Here is a 16,940-nt window from a genome sequence, read left to right on the forward strand (position 1 = left end):
GTCAGGGCATGGCTCCAGGACAGCTTGGCACCTTGTCCTTCTACAGTACCTCTTCCATGCAGGGTGCCCATCAGTGCAGCAGTGCTCAGCAGAGATTGTGTCCCGTTTCCTCCTGTCCTCCATCCTGGTGGAAGTGGTGAGCCTGGTCACTGCCCTGGCAAGCGACACCACTGTCAAGGTGTTTGAGCGGGTCGGGTGAGTTTGGCACCAGCCAGTCAATTGTGGTAGCTTCTATTCCCATGGCTCTGCTTATATGCTTACCTTTGGGCTTCTTTGCAGTTACCATCAGGACACTGCCTTCCTGCCCTATAAGCCTGGCCAGAGTGGCAGCCCTCGCCCTGGAGCTGTCAGGCACTTTATCCTGCTGGGGCGCAACTTCCAGCAGTGGCGTTGCAGCACAGAACAGGGTGAGTGCTCAGCCATGGTCCACAAGAATGTGTGCTGGGGGCTCTTGAGGTGGGAGATGTATGAGCAGCATTCCCCTCCTTTCTGGAATAGACTGCCTATGCCCAGAGGTGGGCAATGAATTGTCTGTTTTCAGCTCCTGAGCCCCTGCTCATGAATGTGTTCTAACTGTTTATTCAAGACAAGCTGAACAGTACTGTTCACATTAATGGCATGTGGGATGTAAGAGCTGGGATGAACTGGTACTGAAAGTCATAACTCTGGCTTCTTCCAGTTCACAAAGGGCTTCAGCGCTTTGAGGCCATGGAATTCACCTCTGCAGAGAGAGGCTCTGATGCCAGCCTTGCTGGACGAGACCTGGCCCCCCGGCAGAGGTTCCTCTTCCTGGAGATCATCGACAAAAAGGTAGCAATGGGCTGTGTGAAGTTGTCTCCTGAAAGAGACTGGCCCAGGGCTAGAAACAGGAGAGGAAGAGTGCCTGTGCAGGCAACCAGCCTTCCCTAGACAGAAACCCTCCAAAGCAGCCATGTAGGATGTGCTTGTGCCACAAGCACAGCTGGTGTTCTCTGAAGCACTGTGGGGGAGTGTTAGGGCACAGCAGCTCTTGCTGTCTCTGACTTCAGCTGCCCCACTGTGGACTGTTACTGCCTTTTCCCTCACCTTGACAAAGCCCATGTCAGGTTAGACACCTGTGCTGCCAGTGCAAGTCCCACCACCACTGTGGTGGCTGTTAACAGAGAGGCTGTGCATGAGCTGTTGCTACCTTCCCTGTCCCAACCTTGTCATCTGAAACTGGCTGCAGCAAGTACCACCCAGAGCACCTAGGGAAGCCTGTGCCACCATGTAGATCCTCTATGAGCAGGTTCTTCAGCTTTTCTTCTCTCTCTCCAGCTAACACTTTACACCTACAACTGGTCCCCAGACCTGGGGGCCAACCTGAACTGCTCACTCACTCGCCTGCTGCAGTGGCAGAATGCCCGATCCCACATTGTCCACTGTCTGCTCAGCCAGAAGCTGGGACTCTTCCACCACCACTGCTTCATGGACACACCGTGGCATGAGGACAGCAAGCAGGTGGGGCACTCTGCCAGGCAGTCCTTTCCTCTTCAGGTGGGACCTTGGCAACTCAAGGGTCTGAGGAGGGTTGTAGAAAATGCTGTGCTTTTGTGTGCTGGTTGGCAAGGCATCCCCAGGTGCTTGTTGTGTCTGACTCTGGCCAAGTCCACCCAGGGAGTTGCTGTCCACTCTTGGAGACAGTCACAAGTGGGAGGGAAGCAGATTCTGCTGTTGGCAGCACTTATCTGTGACTAGATAATTTAGGGTGAAGGAGGCTGGGGAACAGGCTTCCCACTGCACATTAAGGCCATGCCGGGCCAGCACCTGCTCTCCTCAAGACTGATGATGGAGGCCAACAGATATGTTTTCTGGCAGCCAGAATTGAGTTTACTCTGTTCTTCTGCATCCTTGCTCCGAGGCTGGCAGTAAGGAGGCTTTCATGGCTGTGTTTTCTTGCCTAGGAGCCAAATCCTTTTCTGAACTCCACTTTGGAGGTGGACGCCCTGATACGGAGCGCCAGTCCCCCGCCTAGCAAGGAGCAAGGCCGGCTGAGCAGCTCTGCCCGTGGCCTGCCATCGCTGCACTTCCACCCCGACGTGGTGCCCTTTGACGAAGCCCTGCGGGATGTCACCGCTGTCAAGCGCATACCCCACGGGCCTGACCCGGGACCCTTCGACCCTGTGTCTCGGCATGGGGCCCAGTTCCTGGAAATCAAGAGCATGGAGAGGAAAGGTAAAGCAAGGGGCCTGGTGTCACAGGAGCCTGCCTAATCATCTTGCTTATGGCAAACGAGTTCAGGAAGAGCAGAACGAGAGGCCTAGCAGAGGGGACAGTTCTCTATTACCCTGTGAGAGAGTGGGTTTTGGTGTGTGTAGAGTGAGACTGGATTAGCAACGTTTGGGGCTGTGGCTTGATACTCCTGTGGCTGCTTTCTTTCCTCCAGAACTGGAGAAGCAGATGAAGATTGAAAATCTCTTTGTTACCTGGCAGCAGAGATCGGCGCAGTCCAACATGCCTATCAGTGTGAGTGCAGCCCACGTGGGTGTGCAGCAGGCTGGGTCCTCTTACAGCACCAGCTTCCCTGTGGCAAAGGGGAAGCACCAGAGCTCAGAGCTCTGTTGTCGGGGATGGTGTTTGGTAGTGGAACAGTGATCTGTGCTTGAACTTCTGGGATTGCTGGGCTACAGCACACTTAGATGTGGGGCTTTGCTGCCCAGCACTGGATAAGCTGTAAAGCAGGGGGTTTCCTCTACAGTTTGAGCTCTGCTTGAGCAGCAGCACTGTGTTACGGAAAACTTGTTTCCAGGCTTGATGAGAGGGGAATGCTGTAACCATGCTCTGCTTGTGCTGTGCAGCTGGCAGACCTGGAGACCCTGAAGCAGTCCTCACGCCTCGTTCACTACTGTGCCACCCCCTTGCTCTTTGACCCAGTCTTCAGGCAACAGATACAGACTGACCAGCAGGGCAAGGCAGAGGGGAAGGTGAGTGTCAGCAAGCACCAGTGGTGTTGGGCTTTGTACACTGGGGCAAGGGATGGCTTTGCAGTTGTTTTTCAGAACAGGGCTGCACTGAGCTCACCCCTGCCTTACAGGATGAATTTGTACCCTGTAAGATGATGGAGACTGAGAAAATCCTTGGGTCCTTAAAGCCTGCAGTCACACCATCCCTGGGGAAGACCAACTTCCTTTTCCTACCCGGGGAATTCAGGGCTGAGTCTAGTGAAGCCATCAGAGAGTGTCATCTGGTACAGATCTGTCGGGGAATCAAAACTTCCCTTTATGCATTCAGCAGCCAGACTTGATAAACCTTGCCTGGACCCAGCAAATAGCTGAAACAATTGAAAGCAAGCAAGCTGAATCCTGAGCAGGTTGTAACCTGACAGACTCTAACTGGTGCAGACTCTAACTGTGTTGGCTGCTCATGGTCTATATGTGTGTCAGAAGGGAAGAACAGGTTGTTGTAATTTACCTGAACGCCAAAAGGATTCTGACAGGGTCTTTAAGCAGAGGTTGCTGCAGAAATTGAGCACTTGCAAGTGAAAGGAAAAATATCATCAGAGAGTGAAAACTTCACTTTGTTTTTGCAACTGAGCAAAATGAAAATTGGTTAGTCAATTTGAAGAACCTGGCAGCAGGGGCTCCGAGGTGGGGTATTGGCTGCTGTATCTCCAGGTCATTTATCGCAGTACATATGAGATGCCAAGCTTTGCAGTGCTGTATGGCTGTTCAGATTGTTCAGAACAGAAAAAGACTGCAAGGAACTTGAGAGGGACCTGAGTAGGCTGTGAAATGAGAGGTATTGTGGGAGGTGGGACCTGCTTCCCAGTAAAACAGAGCACAACGTGGAGAGAAATTTGAACTCCTCCTGTATTGTACACTAACTGCAGAGCCTGTACAGAGCAGACAGCTCAGTGGGTTTCTTCAATTCATGAACAGCTGGATACAAAATGCAAACCATTTAGAGTATATCAGAAAGGGTTGTTAGTATTATGGGTAATATTCCAGTATGTTTCTAAAATACAAGTGTGTTAATGTCCTCATCTAGATATTAAGTGTGAGACCAAGCATCTTATGGCAAAGGCACTGAACTAGAGAGACTCAGGGAAGGTCAGAGAGTAGCCAGAGAGACCCCAGGTAAAGAGACTGCTCCTGGGGTAGGTGAATGAAAGGGGGGATAAAAATATGTAAAAGAGCCACAGGCTTGAAGTACAGAGATCAAGAAAAGAAACCTCAGTCTCTCACAGCACAAAGAGAAGGAGTGCTGAAGACATCAAAAGGAGTGTTGAAAATGGTTAGAGAAACACTGTTCCTATTCAGTGCCACTGAACTACCAGGAAATCCTGAGAAGTCACCAGGATTCCTAAGAGAATTGGATTTTTAACAGGGCTGTAGAAGCTGAAGCTCTGTTGAGCCTTGCATGAACCGGCTGTGAGTCACTAACACTTTGTGGAAGCCATCCTGTGGCTTTTCCCATGTGGATTTTCCTCTTCTGCCAGGGCACAGTTTCCTGCAGCCTGCTGCAGTGCTATTAGGTCTGTCCACGGCTGGGTAAATCGTGGATCTCGTGTTTCAGCCTGTGCACTTAGGACAGTATTTGGGAAACCAGCTTGTTAGTGCTCTGTGGCAAAGGGAGGTCTGCCCTCTGCTCAACAGGGCACCTGTTGGTGTCCCAGTGAGTGCCACCTGCTGGGGCCAGTCACAGCATGTCTCCTTAGGGAATCACTTTCTCTTCCAGAAGCGCCACCGCTCAAATGACTCTACTGCTTCAGGGAGGGACCGCAGCCACAGCTGTGACTCCACAGAATCACTGCCCTGCAAAGGGAAGGAGGAGCCCTGGCTGCAGGAGATGTGCAATGCCTTCTTGCAGCAATACATCCAGTACCTGCAGAGCATGGGCTTCATCCTGGTGCAGGTGCGGCCACCTTCACCCACCACTCGCAGGTCAGTGCTGTGGCAGGAACCCTGTTGTTAGAGAAGGGCCAACAGCCTGAGCTGTGCCTTGGTTTGACATGACAGATGTCAGCTCCCCTGCTGAAGGCTGTCCCTGCTGTCATTTCCAGTAGCACAAGCCGGATCCGAGCTCTTGCATCCATGGGTGTGGAGGGGAGAGGGTCTTTTTCCTACACGAAGCCAAAAGCAGAGGGGAGTCCAAAGGTGAGTGCATGGCATTTAGAGGGGTGGAACTGGGAAGGAACTCAGGCTGTGGAGTGGAGCAATTCTCTTGGTTAGCTTCTGAATCATTTTCAGGCAGAAAGGATGAGAGAGGACAGAAAGCACTAAAGCCAAAAAAAAGTCTGCCTACACTAGGACCATCTTTGGGATGTTGGTTCAGGTGATCCCTCCTGTGTGCCTTCCTGCAGTCCTCAGAGCCCCTTCCTGGGACTAGATTGAGCTAAGGAAAATCTCAAAAGAGACAGCAACTTAGAGGGGACTCAGAAGAGGAACAGGGTGACCTGGGACCAGGACAGATGCCTTTGAGTGTGATTTTGGAGGTTTACCTGTCAGAAAAGCCTCAGCATCTATGGTTAAGGGCAGCCCTGAGGCAGAAGGATCATTAGTTAGAGTGAAACTGAACATTGAAGTTCAAGAAGTCAAAGAAGGTAACCTGGAATGGTTCTACTGTGAAAACAGGCTGGGGTTCCTCATTTTTAAAGAAGTGCCAGCTGGGAAGGAACAGGACAGAGCTCTACCAAATTGCAGCCTGGAAAGGGATTGAATCCTTGCTGTCTTATTTGATACAACATCTAGGCACCATCAAATCAAAGTACAGAGAGCTAATTTCAGAGCTGAAGGCTGATGTAAGCTCAGTTGAGGAGGCTTCTGTATTTCCACCTCTGTCACAGAGCCTTCTGGCAGCCTCACACCCTGGTATGCAGGCTGCTCTCCTGCATCTGAAAGCCTCTTCTACTTTGTCCTTCTTTCCCCAGAGTACAAGCCCTGCTGTTGCCACCTATCATCTACAGAGGGCTCTTCCAGGTGGGATTGTGCTGATGGAATTGGCCTTCCAGGTAAGAAAATACAAAGTATGATCCCTGGGTGTTCAGGGGCAATCTTCAAACAGCGAGGGGGAGCAAGTGTTTGGGACTCAGCCCAGGGAGTGAAGGTGGGGGGTGCTCTCCTTCCCTGGAGAGGCCCAAGGCCTGTGCTATGCTCATAACGCTTTCTCCCCCAGGGCTATTACTTCTGTGTGAAGCAGTATGCACTGGAGTGCTCACGGATCCCCATGGGCCAGTCTGTGAACTCCCAGGTAATGGCTTTGCAGGCACAGCTGGTGCTCCTTGGGGTCAGGGGATGCTTTGGAGGAGGCAATGATCTCTTGGACAGAGTGGGTGTTTTAGGTGTACTAGGATCTGGAGAGGTCTGCTTCCTCCTAGAAAGCAGAACTGCACAGAAAGCTGTGTCCTTCATAGTCACATGGCTTTCAGCTCAAGGGAGGGATGAATTTAGTGCCAAAAGGGAGGCAGTGCCAGTTAGTCTGTGCTGCTACTGGAGACCAGGAGTGGGGTCAAGCATGGAAAGAGCCACCAAGCTGGATTCCTTGGGGCCAGGCCTGTAGTTCTGCTATTTGCACTGTGCCCACAGCTTCTTGGCTGCATCCTGCTCCGGTGTCATGGCAGGGATGGTTGTACTGGCTCTGCCATGCCTTGCTGTCAGCAGGGCTTTGCAGGAAGGTGTGAAGTTCCTACTGACATTCCTGCCTTGACTGTGTCCCTCCACAGCTCTCTATGCTCTTCACAGAGGAGTGTGACAAGGTGCGGGACCTCATGCACGTGCATTCGTTCAGCTACGACTTCCATCTGCGTATAGTCCACCAGTATCTGCTGGGCTCCCACATGACTCTCCGCCAGGGCTACCATCTCACCAGCTTCCTGGAGGATTTCATTGCCCACCACACCGACATCCCCAAGTTTGGCCGCAACCACGTTTTCCAAGGTGTGTGGTTCGACATGTGATCAGCGTGGGGTTGATCGCCAGCCCATGATTTGGCACAAAGTTGCCAGGTGCTTTACAAGTAAACCTGACCTTTGGAGTGTCCAGGGAGATGACAGAGAGAGGGTTACATGAGGGGCACAGCTCCAGGGGAAGTCCTTCTTGCCCTGTTGTGGAAGGGAGGTGGGTTGCTCTACAGCTCTTTCCCTGAGTAGTTTGTGGAACACTGCTTTACCCAGGTAAGAGACACTGTCTCTTGTGATAGCAGTGTGTGTCCTCTTCCCACTAGGCACACTGGCCCTGCCCACCAACATGATCACTGCACACCAGCTGTACAATTACATTGCTGACCATGCCAACACCTACCACATGAAACCCCTACGCATGGCCCGGCCAGCCACAAGCAGTGACAGCAAGAAGGGGACACCAGGCACAGAGCAGAACGAATATGCACTTGTCTCTATTTGGAACAGGTAAGTGTATCTACTGCAAGTTCCTGGAGCTGCTTGGAGTTTGGTGGGTACCCCCCAGTCCTGGGGACACTACCCCAAGGTGCCAACAAAGCTGACTGTTGTACAGCATGCCAGGCAGTAGTTGTGCTCAGCTTTTCTGAGATGGCCAGCAGAGGTGTTGTGCATGTGTACACATGAGTTTGACATTTCTCATAGTACTTCTGAACAGCCCTGCTGTGTCAAATTCCCAATAGTTCTGCTATGACCAAGAGCTCTGGGGAAACAAAGTCACGTTCCCTTCATCCTGATGTGTTTTTGCTCCCAGCTCGGGCTCCTACAAGGACTCTGAAGGTCTGCGTCATCATGATGACTTTGATGTGTCCCTCCTGGTGTGTCACAGTGCAGCACCATTTGAGGAGCAGAGTGAGGCAGAGAGACGCATGCTCCGGTGAGCACTAGGGACCCTGAGACGTTGCACCAAAGCTTCCTGGCTGGGGAGGAGGGCTCTGGGAGGGACTGGCTCTGTGTGGAACATCACGGGCAGGTTTGGTGGTGGCTGAGGAGGGCCCTTGCAGAAAACTGGGCAGTGTGGTATCTGTCCTTATCTGGACAGAGAAGAACTGGAAGGCACAGAGACCCGTGATTCATTTGCAGTGAGGGAGCAGCCCTTCCCCAGCTGACAGGTGTCTCCTTGCTCTCAGCTTGCGTTTCTACGTCATCATGACAAGCCAGCGCGAGCTCTTCCCCCGGCTCACGGCCGATATGCGACGCTTCAAGAAGCTGCCACGCTTGCAGCGGGAAGTGCTGGAGCCTGTGGTGGGCCGCGCAGCCTGGGAGGCAGCAGAGCCAGAGACAAGCGTGGGGCAGCAACAGCCAGCAGAGCAGGAGCTGTGGCAGGATGTGGAGGACAGCAGCGAGTTCTACGCAGGGGGCACACAAGTCAGACTTGGGCCGGGGCTCTTCTACACCTCGCCGCTCTTCCCCTTGCTAGCCTCCGAAGTGGCCTCGGCGCAGAAGCAGCTCAGCAGCATGGTGCAGCTGGCCAAGTGCCACTGCCGCAGGGACAACCTCTGGAAGCGCCTCTTCCTTCTGGAACCTCTAGCATCTGACAAGCTGAAGCTGGGCAAGCTCTCGCTGGTGGAGCTGGAGGAGCTGCTTGATGCTGTGCATGGGAAATCCATTGCTGACGTTGACCCCCAGCTGGTGAGCAGCAGAGTTGGAGTTACAGTGCATATCAGCTGCTGTTCTGCACTGGGGATGGAGAGGGCTGTTGGGAGAATGGCCCTACCTGCTTGATAGGAAGATAAGAGGCAGGAACATGGCTCATAGCTGGCAGTGGGAGGGACAGGCCGCATGGACCTTGGAGAGTGAAGAGTGAATAGCCATAGGTCAGCCTCAGTAGGCTGTGAGGGATGCATCTGATTTGGGATCCGAAGGCTGCTCTAGTGTTATGGCTGCTGGTGCCATGGCTGAAGTCATTCCTTTCCCATACCCACAGGGATGCTTCCTCACCATGACAGTTTCGTGGTACCAGAGCCTCATCAAAGTGCTGTTGAGCCGCTTTCCCCAGAGCTGTCGGCACTTCCACAATGCTGAAACTGGCACCCAGTATCTGGTAAGACACAGCCCTTCACCCCACATGAAGCCTCTTCCCTGTCCAGGGCCCCTTGCCTTCTGTGGCTTCTCACAATGTGAGCCCCACTCTACTGCTGGTGCAGCATGAGGTCTGTGCTCCTGTGATACCACGGTGTCTGTTGGTCTGCTCCCAGCCAGGCAGGACGTTGCACCTCTATCCCCATGGTTTGGTAGTGCTACCTGTGAGCCAGGCAGATTTGAACCTTCGTGGTTCTATCACAGCACTTGTCCTGCACAGCATGTCCCTGGGTGGGTGTTGTTTGTATCCTAGTCCTGGGGTTTGTAGTCTCTGCTTTCCAACCTGTGCTTTTGATTTTTTTTGGCAGGTTGTGCTCAACCAGAAGTTCACAGATTGCTTTGTTCTTGTGTTCCTCGATTCCCATTCAGGAAAGACGGTAAGAACTTGGGAATGTAGGTGCTGCTATATTGGCTCAGGCCAGGGCTCTGCCTAGGTACATCCAGCAGGGGCCAAGGGCAGGTGCACAGGGGGAGAATAAAGCTTGCTGGTCAAGAAGCTTGTAACACCTTTTCTAAATACTGTCCAAACATCTGACAGCCTGTGGATCAGACCCATGCTAAGCTAGAAGTGACCTTTGCTTTTCTTTAATAGCCCTCTGTAGCTTTATTTCCTTTGGTTAATTTCTGACGTCCATGATTTCCCCTGACTTGCACCTTCATGAGGCAATTGCAATCTAAGTGAAGAGCAGCCTTGGTTTGTTGCTGAATTGCTTTCTGCTCTTTCATGTGAGGCACCTTTGCACTGCAAACAGAGAGAAGAAGATTTTTTTTTTCCTTCACAGGAGTGCTTTTGGATCTTGCTCTCAAGTCCTGTGTTCAGTCCAAAGTCAGATCACCTCCTGGGAGGGGTCACCAGTGCTCTGGGCTGTTCCAACTTGGGCAGAAAGGAAGGGGACCTACAATGTGAAAGTCCCAGCAAAACTGCATGGGCCTTGGCCTTCATTGGACTTGAGGGCAAAGTTACTCTTTCAGCTGTGCTCCCAGACATAGAGTGTGTCACAGGGAACACTGCTCCATGTGAGGGCAGAGAATCTACAAGATGCTTCATTCCACAGTGAGGCTTTTGCAGAGACTGCCAAGTAACTGATCCCTTTGTGAATAAATCACACACCATCTTAAAAGGAGGCAGGGGAGTCAGAAGAGGTGGTGCCTGCTGGAAAGCTGCTAAGTGCCTCCTGTTATCTGATGGTGAAGAGCCCTTTGCATTTTGTGCTGGAGCTTTTGTTGTGGCCAGATCTATGCTCTTTGTGCCAGTAGTAGCTAAGAGTTGAAACTGCTCTTCACTGTGCCCATACCTGCTTCCTGCCTGGTCCCTTAGAATCATCTCCATATGTGAAGGTGGAATTTTTGCTAACTCCATGTTGCAGTGTTAAGCAAGCTGAGCTTGTAAGCCTCCCTTCCCTTCCTCAGTGAGAGCCTCTCAGGGCTCAGGTGAGCCTTTGTAAATATGGGCATCTGGGACTGCACCTGGAATTCCTGAGGAGTCTCAGCCAAGCCTCCTGCAAGTGCTCTCTTTTCTGTCCATGACAGGTGCTTCTGGTACAGTCTAGGGTGCTATTTGCTTTTTCATGGTCATGTCTCACTGGTCATAGTGTCACCTTGTGGTCACTGATACACTTAGACCCTCCATCACCTCTCCCAATGACTCCCATCTTAGAACAGAAATTCTTTTGTTCCTCACCTTGTATTTTGTGCTCAACATTCATCCTATTCCTGTGGCCTCTCAAAAGTCTCTGGGGCATTTTTTTTTTTTTCTTTATCCCAATCCTCTTTTGTATTAGTGCCTCAAATTTTATCAGCATACTCCCCATCTTTGTGCTAGGCTCATCAAAGTAATAGGCAATGCGAGTCGCAAAAGCTGTCCAGTAGGAACTCCATTTGTAACCTCTCTCCTGCCTGCTGCCTCCCCTTTCAGCACTATCTTCGCCTTGCAGTTTTTTGCATTAATTCCTATCTTTTCAGCTTACCTAAATTTCCCATGTGGCACTAGAACAAATCCTTCCTGAAGCTCAGATAAGATATACCATGATTCCTTTGTCTAGAAATATTACCTTATCAAAGAGAACTCTAGCGTTACCTCATCACTTCGGTAACACCGAGCTGCATTTTCCTTGGGGTTCTTTCTGAGCCTGCTGTAAAGCCCTACACACTGCTGGAGTTAGGCTCACAAATCACTTTCTCTTGCCTCTTAAATGATGGTGGTGCATTTAGTGTTTTGCACTTACATAGCTGTCCTTGTGGCTTTGAGTTTGTTAGGGGATCTTGCATTTCAGCTCTGGATACGTGCTGGAACGTGTCCAGAGAAGGGCCACGAGGATGATCAGAGGGCTGGAGCACCTCTCCTATGAGGACAGACTGAAGGAGTTGGGGCTGTTCAGTCTGCAGAAGAGAAGGCTCCCAGGTGACCTGATTGTGGCCTTCCAGTATCTGAAGGGGGCCTACAGGAAGGCTGGGGAGGGACTTCTCAGGCTCTCAGGTAGTGATAGGACTAGGGGGAATGGAATGAAGCTGGAGGTGGGGAGATTCAGGCTGGATGTGAGGAGGAAGTTCTTCACCATGAGAGTGGTGAAGCCCTGGGATGGGTTGTCCAGGGAGGTGGTTGGGGCCCCGTCCCTGGAGGTGTTTAAGAGCAGGCTGGACGAGGCTCTGGCCAGCCTGATGTAGTGTGGGGTGTCCCTGCCCATGGCAGGGGGGTTGGAACTAGATGATCCTTGTGGTCCCTTCCAACCCTGACTGATACTATGATACTATGCAGTCCCTGTGTCTTGCCTCCATGATACTGAGTGCCTTGAGTTACTTTTCTTCTTCTGCTTTGGCTCCTGCAACCTTCTCTTCTGAACCCTGTTCTTTGCTCCCCTCTGCCCTCACCCTGCATTGTCAGTACAGTCACTAATGAGAATGGAGCAGCCAGCATTTATTTTTAGGATTGCAGTTATTACATTTAATCTCCTCCCCTTCCCCATTTGTTGCACTCCTACTCTTTGCCTTAGAAAAAGAAATTTCCCTCTAATTTTCCTGGAAGCCCCTATTACTGTGGAGGCAGGAGCATGTCCTCCTCTCCTGAGGCTGCTGCTGGGGTAGGTATAACTGCACATGTATGGAGATTGTGACAGTGGGTGGGCAAGATCTTGCACCTGATTTCCACCAGGAAAATTGGGAGGAAGCTCAAAGATGCTCTGTCACAGAAGGAGGCACTGCCACTGGTATTTTGGGCCTTCCCCCAGTATCTGCCTTACATCACCAAATAAGTGTCCAGCCACCTGGACTAGAGACTGTGCAGTGCTTGTTTGAATCTTGTCCCCTGACTCACTCCTCCTTCTCAACAGAGCCTCACTGTGGTTTTCCGGGAGCCATTCCCAGTGCAGCCCCAGAACAGCGAGAGCCCTCTGCCACAGCTTGTGTCCACATACCACCACCTGGAGTCAGTGATCAACACTGCCTGCTTCAACCTCTGGACAGGCCTGCTCTAGCACTGGCACCCACCTCCTGGAGCAACACGTGTACTGGACCTCTCTGGGTGCCATGGGTGACGACAGGGAAGACCAGGCCTCTGGGAGGAACCTGTGCTACAGCCCTGGATGCAGCGCTGCTAGGGGCATGCACAGAAGGAGCCTGGGGAGATGCATCTCCATCATTCACTGTCTGGCTGGTGTGGCTCTTGCTGTGCTGTTTTCAGTGGGGGCTTCATACTGAATGACCTTGAACCCAACCACAAGGCAGGAGCTTGGCTGCTCTGGCTTGCCTGAAGCAGAGTGACTCAGGGACATGGCTTTGGCATCTGCAGGGGAGTTCTGTCTGCCAGGAAGGCACAGAGGAGCACACACAGCATGTCTTCTGCACAGGGTGTCACACTGCACAGTGCTCTGGTTTTAGACAGAACGACTTCAGGGCTCTGGGCTAGTGAGGCTGCCCACTTCTGGCCATTTGCTTTCATCAGGAGAGCAGCACATGGGACAGGAAGGGTGAACTGGACCAGGGGAAGGTTTTATGGAGGTGTACATTAAAGCCATTGGTGTATCTGTAAAATAAATGGAACTGGATACCTACTCACATGCCATAGGCAAGGGTGTGGAAAGCCTCCCCTAAGGAATGCAGAGGCAGCCTTGGCTGTGGGGCTGGCTAGGTTTGCACCAGAGTCTCATACTTGCTCTGAAGCAGGAGCAGCAACAGCAGGGCAGGCAGCCCCCAGCCTGTTATTTGCTTTGGGCAACTTGCAAGGGGGGTGCTTGCTTCACTTTCCCCACCTGCTGCAGGGTCACCACTGGCTCGTGGGAGCATTCTCAACAACTGCAGGACTTAGAACTCTAGAGCCTTCTTCCTACAACTCTAGACACAAGCTAGAGCCAGAGGGGGAAAACTTGCACTACCCCCAAGAAGTGAATGCTCCCCTCAGCAGGAGAGACTGGAAGTGACAGTTCTCCTGTGTACTTGAAGTCACCTACAGTGATTCCCACACCATCCTCAAGTATGACAGACTGCAGATGCTACTGGAGTAGATGAGGGTCCAGCTACTTGGGCTGGCTCAGTAGGGCCTGGGGAAGGGAAATGCAACACTAGGCATCATCCTCTAGACATCATCCCACCCACGACCACCACTCTGTAGTTGGAGGGAAGACAGACGTGCTCCTGTGTTAAGCCATTGCTTTGACTTTTATTCCAGTTGTTCCCTTGTTTTACTCTGTAGCCTTGCTGGTCCCATCATGCTGCAGCCCTCTGCTCTCCCAGTATGAACGCAGCCAGCCCAGACCTTCAAGCGTGTCTCCTGCAGTGAGAGACATGTCCTGCTCTCAGCCCAGGCACACCAGAACAGCTTCTGCCCTGGGCAGGGCTCTTATCCTTAGGTGGGGACTCTGCTGCCCACTACCTGGCAGCCCACAGGACCTGCCTGTTTTTGCACAGTCCCCAGCCAGCTAGCCCACTCTTGGACTGGCCAGTGGGGCTCAGACCACCTCCAGGCCCACTCACCTTTGGGAGCATACTCACACCCCACATAACCAGTATAGCCAAGGGACTCCAGGAGCTGGAAGATATAGGGGAAGTTCAACTCCCCAGGACTGTCAGGCTCATGCCGCCCTGGCACCTGTGCAATCTGGATGTGACCTAGGGAGGGAATGGGAGATACTCTGCCCAAGCCAGTCGTGTCTGCAGCCTTCTCTAGACATGAGACAAGATGACCCAAAAGCAGCCCTGTGCACCCAGCCAGTCACAGCAGAGCATGTGGCCAGAGGGCCCCATCTCAAAGTCCTTCCTGCCTCATGGCCACAGAAGAGCCAGTTTGTGTGCAGGGCGTTACCAATGAGCGGGAAGTACGTTTCCAGGTTGCGTGACAAGTTCCCATCCATGATCTGGCAGTGAAAGAGGTCCTGTGGGAGAGAGGAGATAGTTGGTGCTGCTGTTCAGCAGTGAGCAGTTAAAGATGACTCTTCTATGGGCTCTGTCCCTCTACATGTCCCCAGGAGGGCATAACAAGCCTATAGTCTCTAGGACTCCCCTGTGGACTGTGCAAGTTTTCCTGGTGGACAGTGGACCTTCAATGCTGACTCACCAGCTGCAGCTTCAGGTTGGGCCGTCCCACCTTCTCCAGGATGGCAGCAGCTAAGGGTGCAAGAAAAGAGATCCTTACCCTAGGCTGGAAGCTTCATGGTGAAGCTCTGAGAACCCCTTCATCAACTGTGCTCACTCAGCATCTCCCTGCAGGTGCAGCAACCTCCTGCCTTTTGGAGTTTGGGGATCCTTCTTCTCAGCAGGAAGCTTTGGGGAGACTGTCTGCCTTACCTTGGTGTGGGGTGTTCAGGTAGTAGCGAGGGTCCGTGATGCGGTTGTTAATAGGCTCCACCAGTCCAATCATGTCTTCCTGTAACAAAATGTCACCCTGCAGAGCATCCTCTCACAGCTAGAGCCGAGTGCTGCTTCTCCACGCTAGGCTGATAGGGGCTTCTCCATGCTGGGCACCCAAAATCCTGTACCCATATAACAGGACCCTTTCCCCCCGCCCTTACCTGGGCCAGGAGGTCAGCAGCATATCTGAGATTCTCAATGAAGGTGGTTTCCATCTTGCCTGCCACTTCTGCTCGGTCTGCACCTAGGGGAACCCGCCCAGCCATCAAGTGAATCCTATGGACACAGAGACACCAGCCACAGTTAGCAGCTCTGGTCTTCAAGCAGCAGCTCAGATTTAATACCCTTTCTTCTGCTGTTGGGAAATGGGGCCAGGCTCAGGGAGCAGACACGGAAAGGGGTAAAGAAGCCATCTCCCAGGCAGGAGGCAAGATGGGCAGAAGTGAGCTGCAGGGATACACACCATCTCACCTCACTAGGCTGAGGGTTGTCTTTGAACCTTTTGCCTGACAAACTGCAGACCTGACTCTTTCCAGCTGCCTCCAGTTCTTCCACACCAAAGCTGGAGCTTTTATGGGATGGGGAACTGGGGCTGCCTGAGGCCAGTATGACAGGGAGGTGTGCTTGTCTCTGCCAGGGGCAGGTCAGATGCCCTGTCTCACTGTTTGCTCAGAGCAGGGAGGGGATAGTGGCCAACGCTGGGCTATGCCAGGCTGCATGCACTGCTTGATGGCCACACAAAGAGCAATGCTCTTTGGCAGCCTCTGTCTGCCTGTTACCAGAGAGTGCAAATGGTCCTGGGCAGCTCTTGGCCTGCCTAGCCTGTGCCATCTGCAGGACTTTAGATTGCATCTCTGAGGGAGAAAATGGTGCAAAGTAAACAGAACAAAAGGGCCATGTTAAAGGGGTTGTGGCAGGCTAATTCCATCTTTTACAGTGTCTCCTCTGTGCTGTAATCAGCGTGGCTTTCAATGCAGCTACTGTTTTAGTGTCCTGGGGAAAACAAGCGGTTTAACGGGGGAGGAAAAGGGGGCGGTGTCATGGGCACGGTAGCGTGGAGGTGCAGGTGAGAAGACTCCACAGTGAAGGGCAGGTAGGGAAGGGTCAGACTAGTGCCTGGCAGCTTTGGGTCAGCTCCCAGAGAGCACAAAACGGCCACGGGTTTTGCATCGAGTTGGCTCCTGCCTAACGCTGCCAAGTAGGCAGACGCTGTCTGGGAGAGGCTTGGTGATCCGGCGGGCTGGAGGAAGGGTGGTGCAAAGGGTGAGCTCCGCTCGGAAAAGCCGGAGCAGGAGGGCTGCGGAAGAGCGCTTTGGTGCCGCCGGGGCCGGGATCCTGCTTCCGCGAGGTCTGGGAGAGCCAAGGCGCCGCAGGGCGGGGGGCCCTGCCTCGCACCTACCTGGGGCAGCCCACCTCCTTGGCGTACTGCACCGCCGCGGCCAGGCCCTGGCGAAAGGCAGCCTGCCGCCCGGGCACGGCGGCCAGCCCCATCTCGCCCGCCTCCGGGTCCCCTAGGAGAGAGCGGCGGCGTCAGCGGCACCGGGGCACCCCTGCGCCTCCCACCCCCGCACCCCGGGGAGCGCGGCGGTACCGGGGGGCATGTTGAGGAGGACGATCTGCACCCCTGCCCGCTCCGCCACGGCCCGCAGCGCCTGGGCCGAGCATCCCGCCGGCCACGCCGCCTCTGCTGCCCGGAACCCGGCGGCCGCCGCCGCCTCCAGCCGGGCCGGGAGTGCCGGGAGCTCCGGGAACAGCCACGAAAGGTTGGCGGAAAAGCGCAGCGACATGGCGGGCGACTGGCCGGGGCCGGGCGGGGCTGCCCAGAGCCGGGGCGGGGCCGAGGCCAGGGGTGGTGCCCGGGCAGCCCGGCCACCGGGACCCGTCGGGGCCGCGACGGTCGCAGGCAGCAGCGGTACGGCCGTGGGGCGGGTGGGAGGCACCGCAGCGCAGGCAGTGCAGGAGCGCGGCCCATCCTCAGGAACTCACGGCTCTGATACTGGTGGCACTGTCCTGCGAATGCCTAACGCCCTGCCGGCCCCAGCCCGTGCCCACGGCCGTGCCAGTGCCTGGTGCCACGAGGCAGTGTGGGGCAGCAGCTCCACAGCAA

At 53.7% G+C, this 16,940-nt stretch overlaps 2 protein-coding genes across 6 annotated transcripts in view; one reads left to right on the forward strand and one right to left on the reverse strand.

The window, feature by feature from the left end:
* SZT2 (SZT2 subunit of KICSTOR complex) overlaps positions 1 to 13,045 on the forward strand; it is a 56,432-nt gene extending 43,387 nt beyond the window's left edge. For 2 of the 4 annotated variants that reach the window (XM_068141536.1, XM_068141537.1), the window contains exons 55-72: positions 63 to 195; positions 280 to 407; positions 680 to 810; positions 1,297 to 1,479; positions 1,923 to 2,193; positions 2,405 to 2,484; positions 2,817 to 2,942; positions 4,696 to 4,901; positions 5,021 to 5,114; positions 5,888 to 5,968; positions 6,133 to 6,207; positions 6,680 to 6,893; positions 7,180 to 7,363; positions 7,668 to 7,790; positions 8,044 to 8,545; positions 8,841 to 8,957; positions 9,304 to 9,372; positions 12,322 to 13,045. In XM_068141536.1, coding sequence (XP_067997637.1) covers positions 63 to 195; positions 280 to 407; positions 680 to 810; positions 1,297 to 1,479; positions 1,923 to 2,193; positions 2,405 to 2,484; positions 2,817 to 2,942; positions 4,696 to 4,901; positions 5,021 to 5,114; positions 5,888 to 5,968; positions 6,133 to 6,207; positions 6,680 to 6,893; positions 7,180 to 7,363; positions 7,668 to 7,790; positions 8,044 to 8,545; positions 8,841 to 8,957; positions 9,304 to 9,372; positions 12,322 to 12,465 — 2,861 coding nt within the window. In that variant the 3' untranslated portion in view covers positions 12,466 to 13,045. The remainder of the gene's footprint in view (positions 1 to 62; positions 196 to 279; positions 408 to 679; positions 811 to 1,296; positions 1,480 to 1,922; positions 2,194 to 2,404; positions 2,485 to 2,816; positions 2,943 to 4,695; positions 4,902 to 5,020; positions 5,115 to 5,887; positions 5,969 to 6,132; positions 6,208 to 6,679; positions 6,894 to 7,179; positions 7,364 to 7,667; positions 7,791 to 8,043; positions 8,546 to 8,840; positions 8,958 to 9,303; positions 9,373 to 12,321) is intronic. The other 2 variants (XM_068141538.1, XM_068141539.1) reach the window with 1 other exon arrangement.
* A 578-nt stretch (positions 13,046 to 13,623) lies between these two features.
* On the reverse strand, positions 13,624 to 16,636 carry HYI (hydroxypyruvate isomerase (putative)). Of its 2 annotated transcripts, none has more exons than XM_068140517.1 (8): positions 16,425 to 16,636; positions 16,233 to 16,344; positions 14,995 to 15,109; positions 14,771 to 14,849; positions 14,541 to 14,590; positions 14,289 to 14,358; positions 13,961 to 14,095; positions 13,624 to 13,757 (listed from the first exon to the last, which is right to left on the reverse strand). In XM_068140517.1, the coding sequence occupies exons 1-8, from the start codon at positions 16,618 to 16,620 to the stop codon at positions 13,669 to 13,671; spliced, it is 846 nt and encodes a 281-aa protein (XP_067996618.1). In that variant the 5' UTR covers positions 16,621 to 16,636; the 3' UTR covers positions 13,624 to 13,668. The 2 variants fall into 2 exon arrangements, with proteins under 2 accessions (XP_067996618.1, XP_067996619.1); XM_068140518.1 differs by having other exon boundaries at positions 13,667 to 13,757; positions 13,979 to 14,095.
* Positions 16,637 to 16,940: the final 304 nt, after the last annotated feature.

The sequence above is a fragment of the Melanerpes formicivorus genome, unplaced genomic scaffold (assembly GCF_026170545.1).
Source record: "Melanerpes formicivorus ecotype bairdi unplaced genomic scaffold, bMelFor1.0.p_v2 SCAF_7, whole genome shotgun sequence".
Classification (NCBI taxonomy): Eukaryota; Metazoa; Chordata; class Aves; order Piciformes; family Picidae; genus Melanerpes; species Melanerpes formicivorus.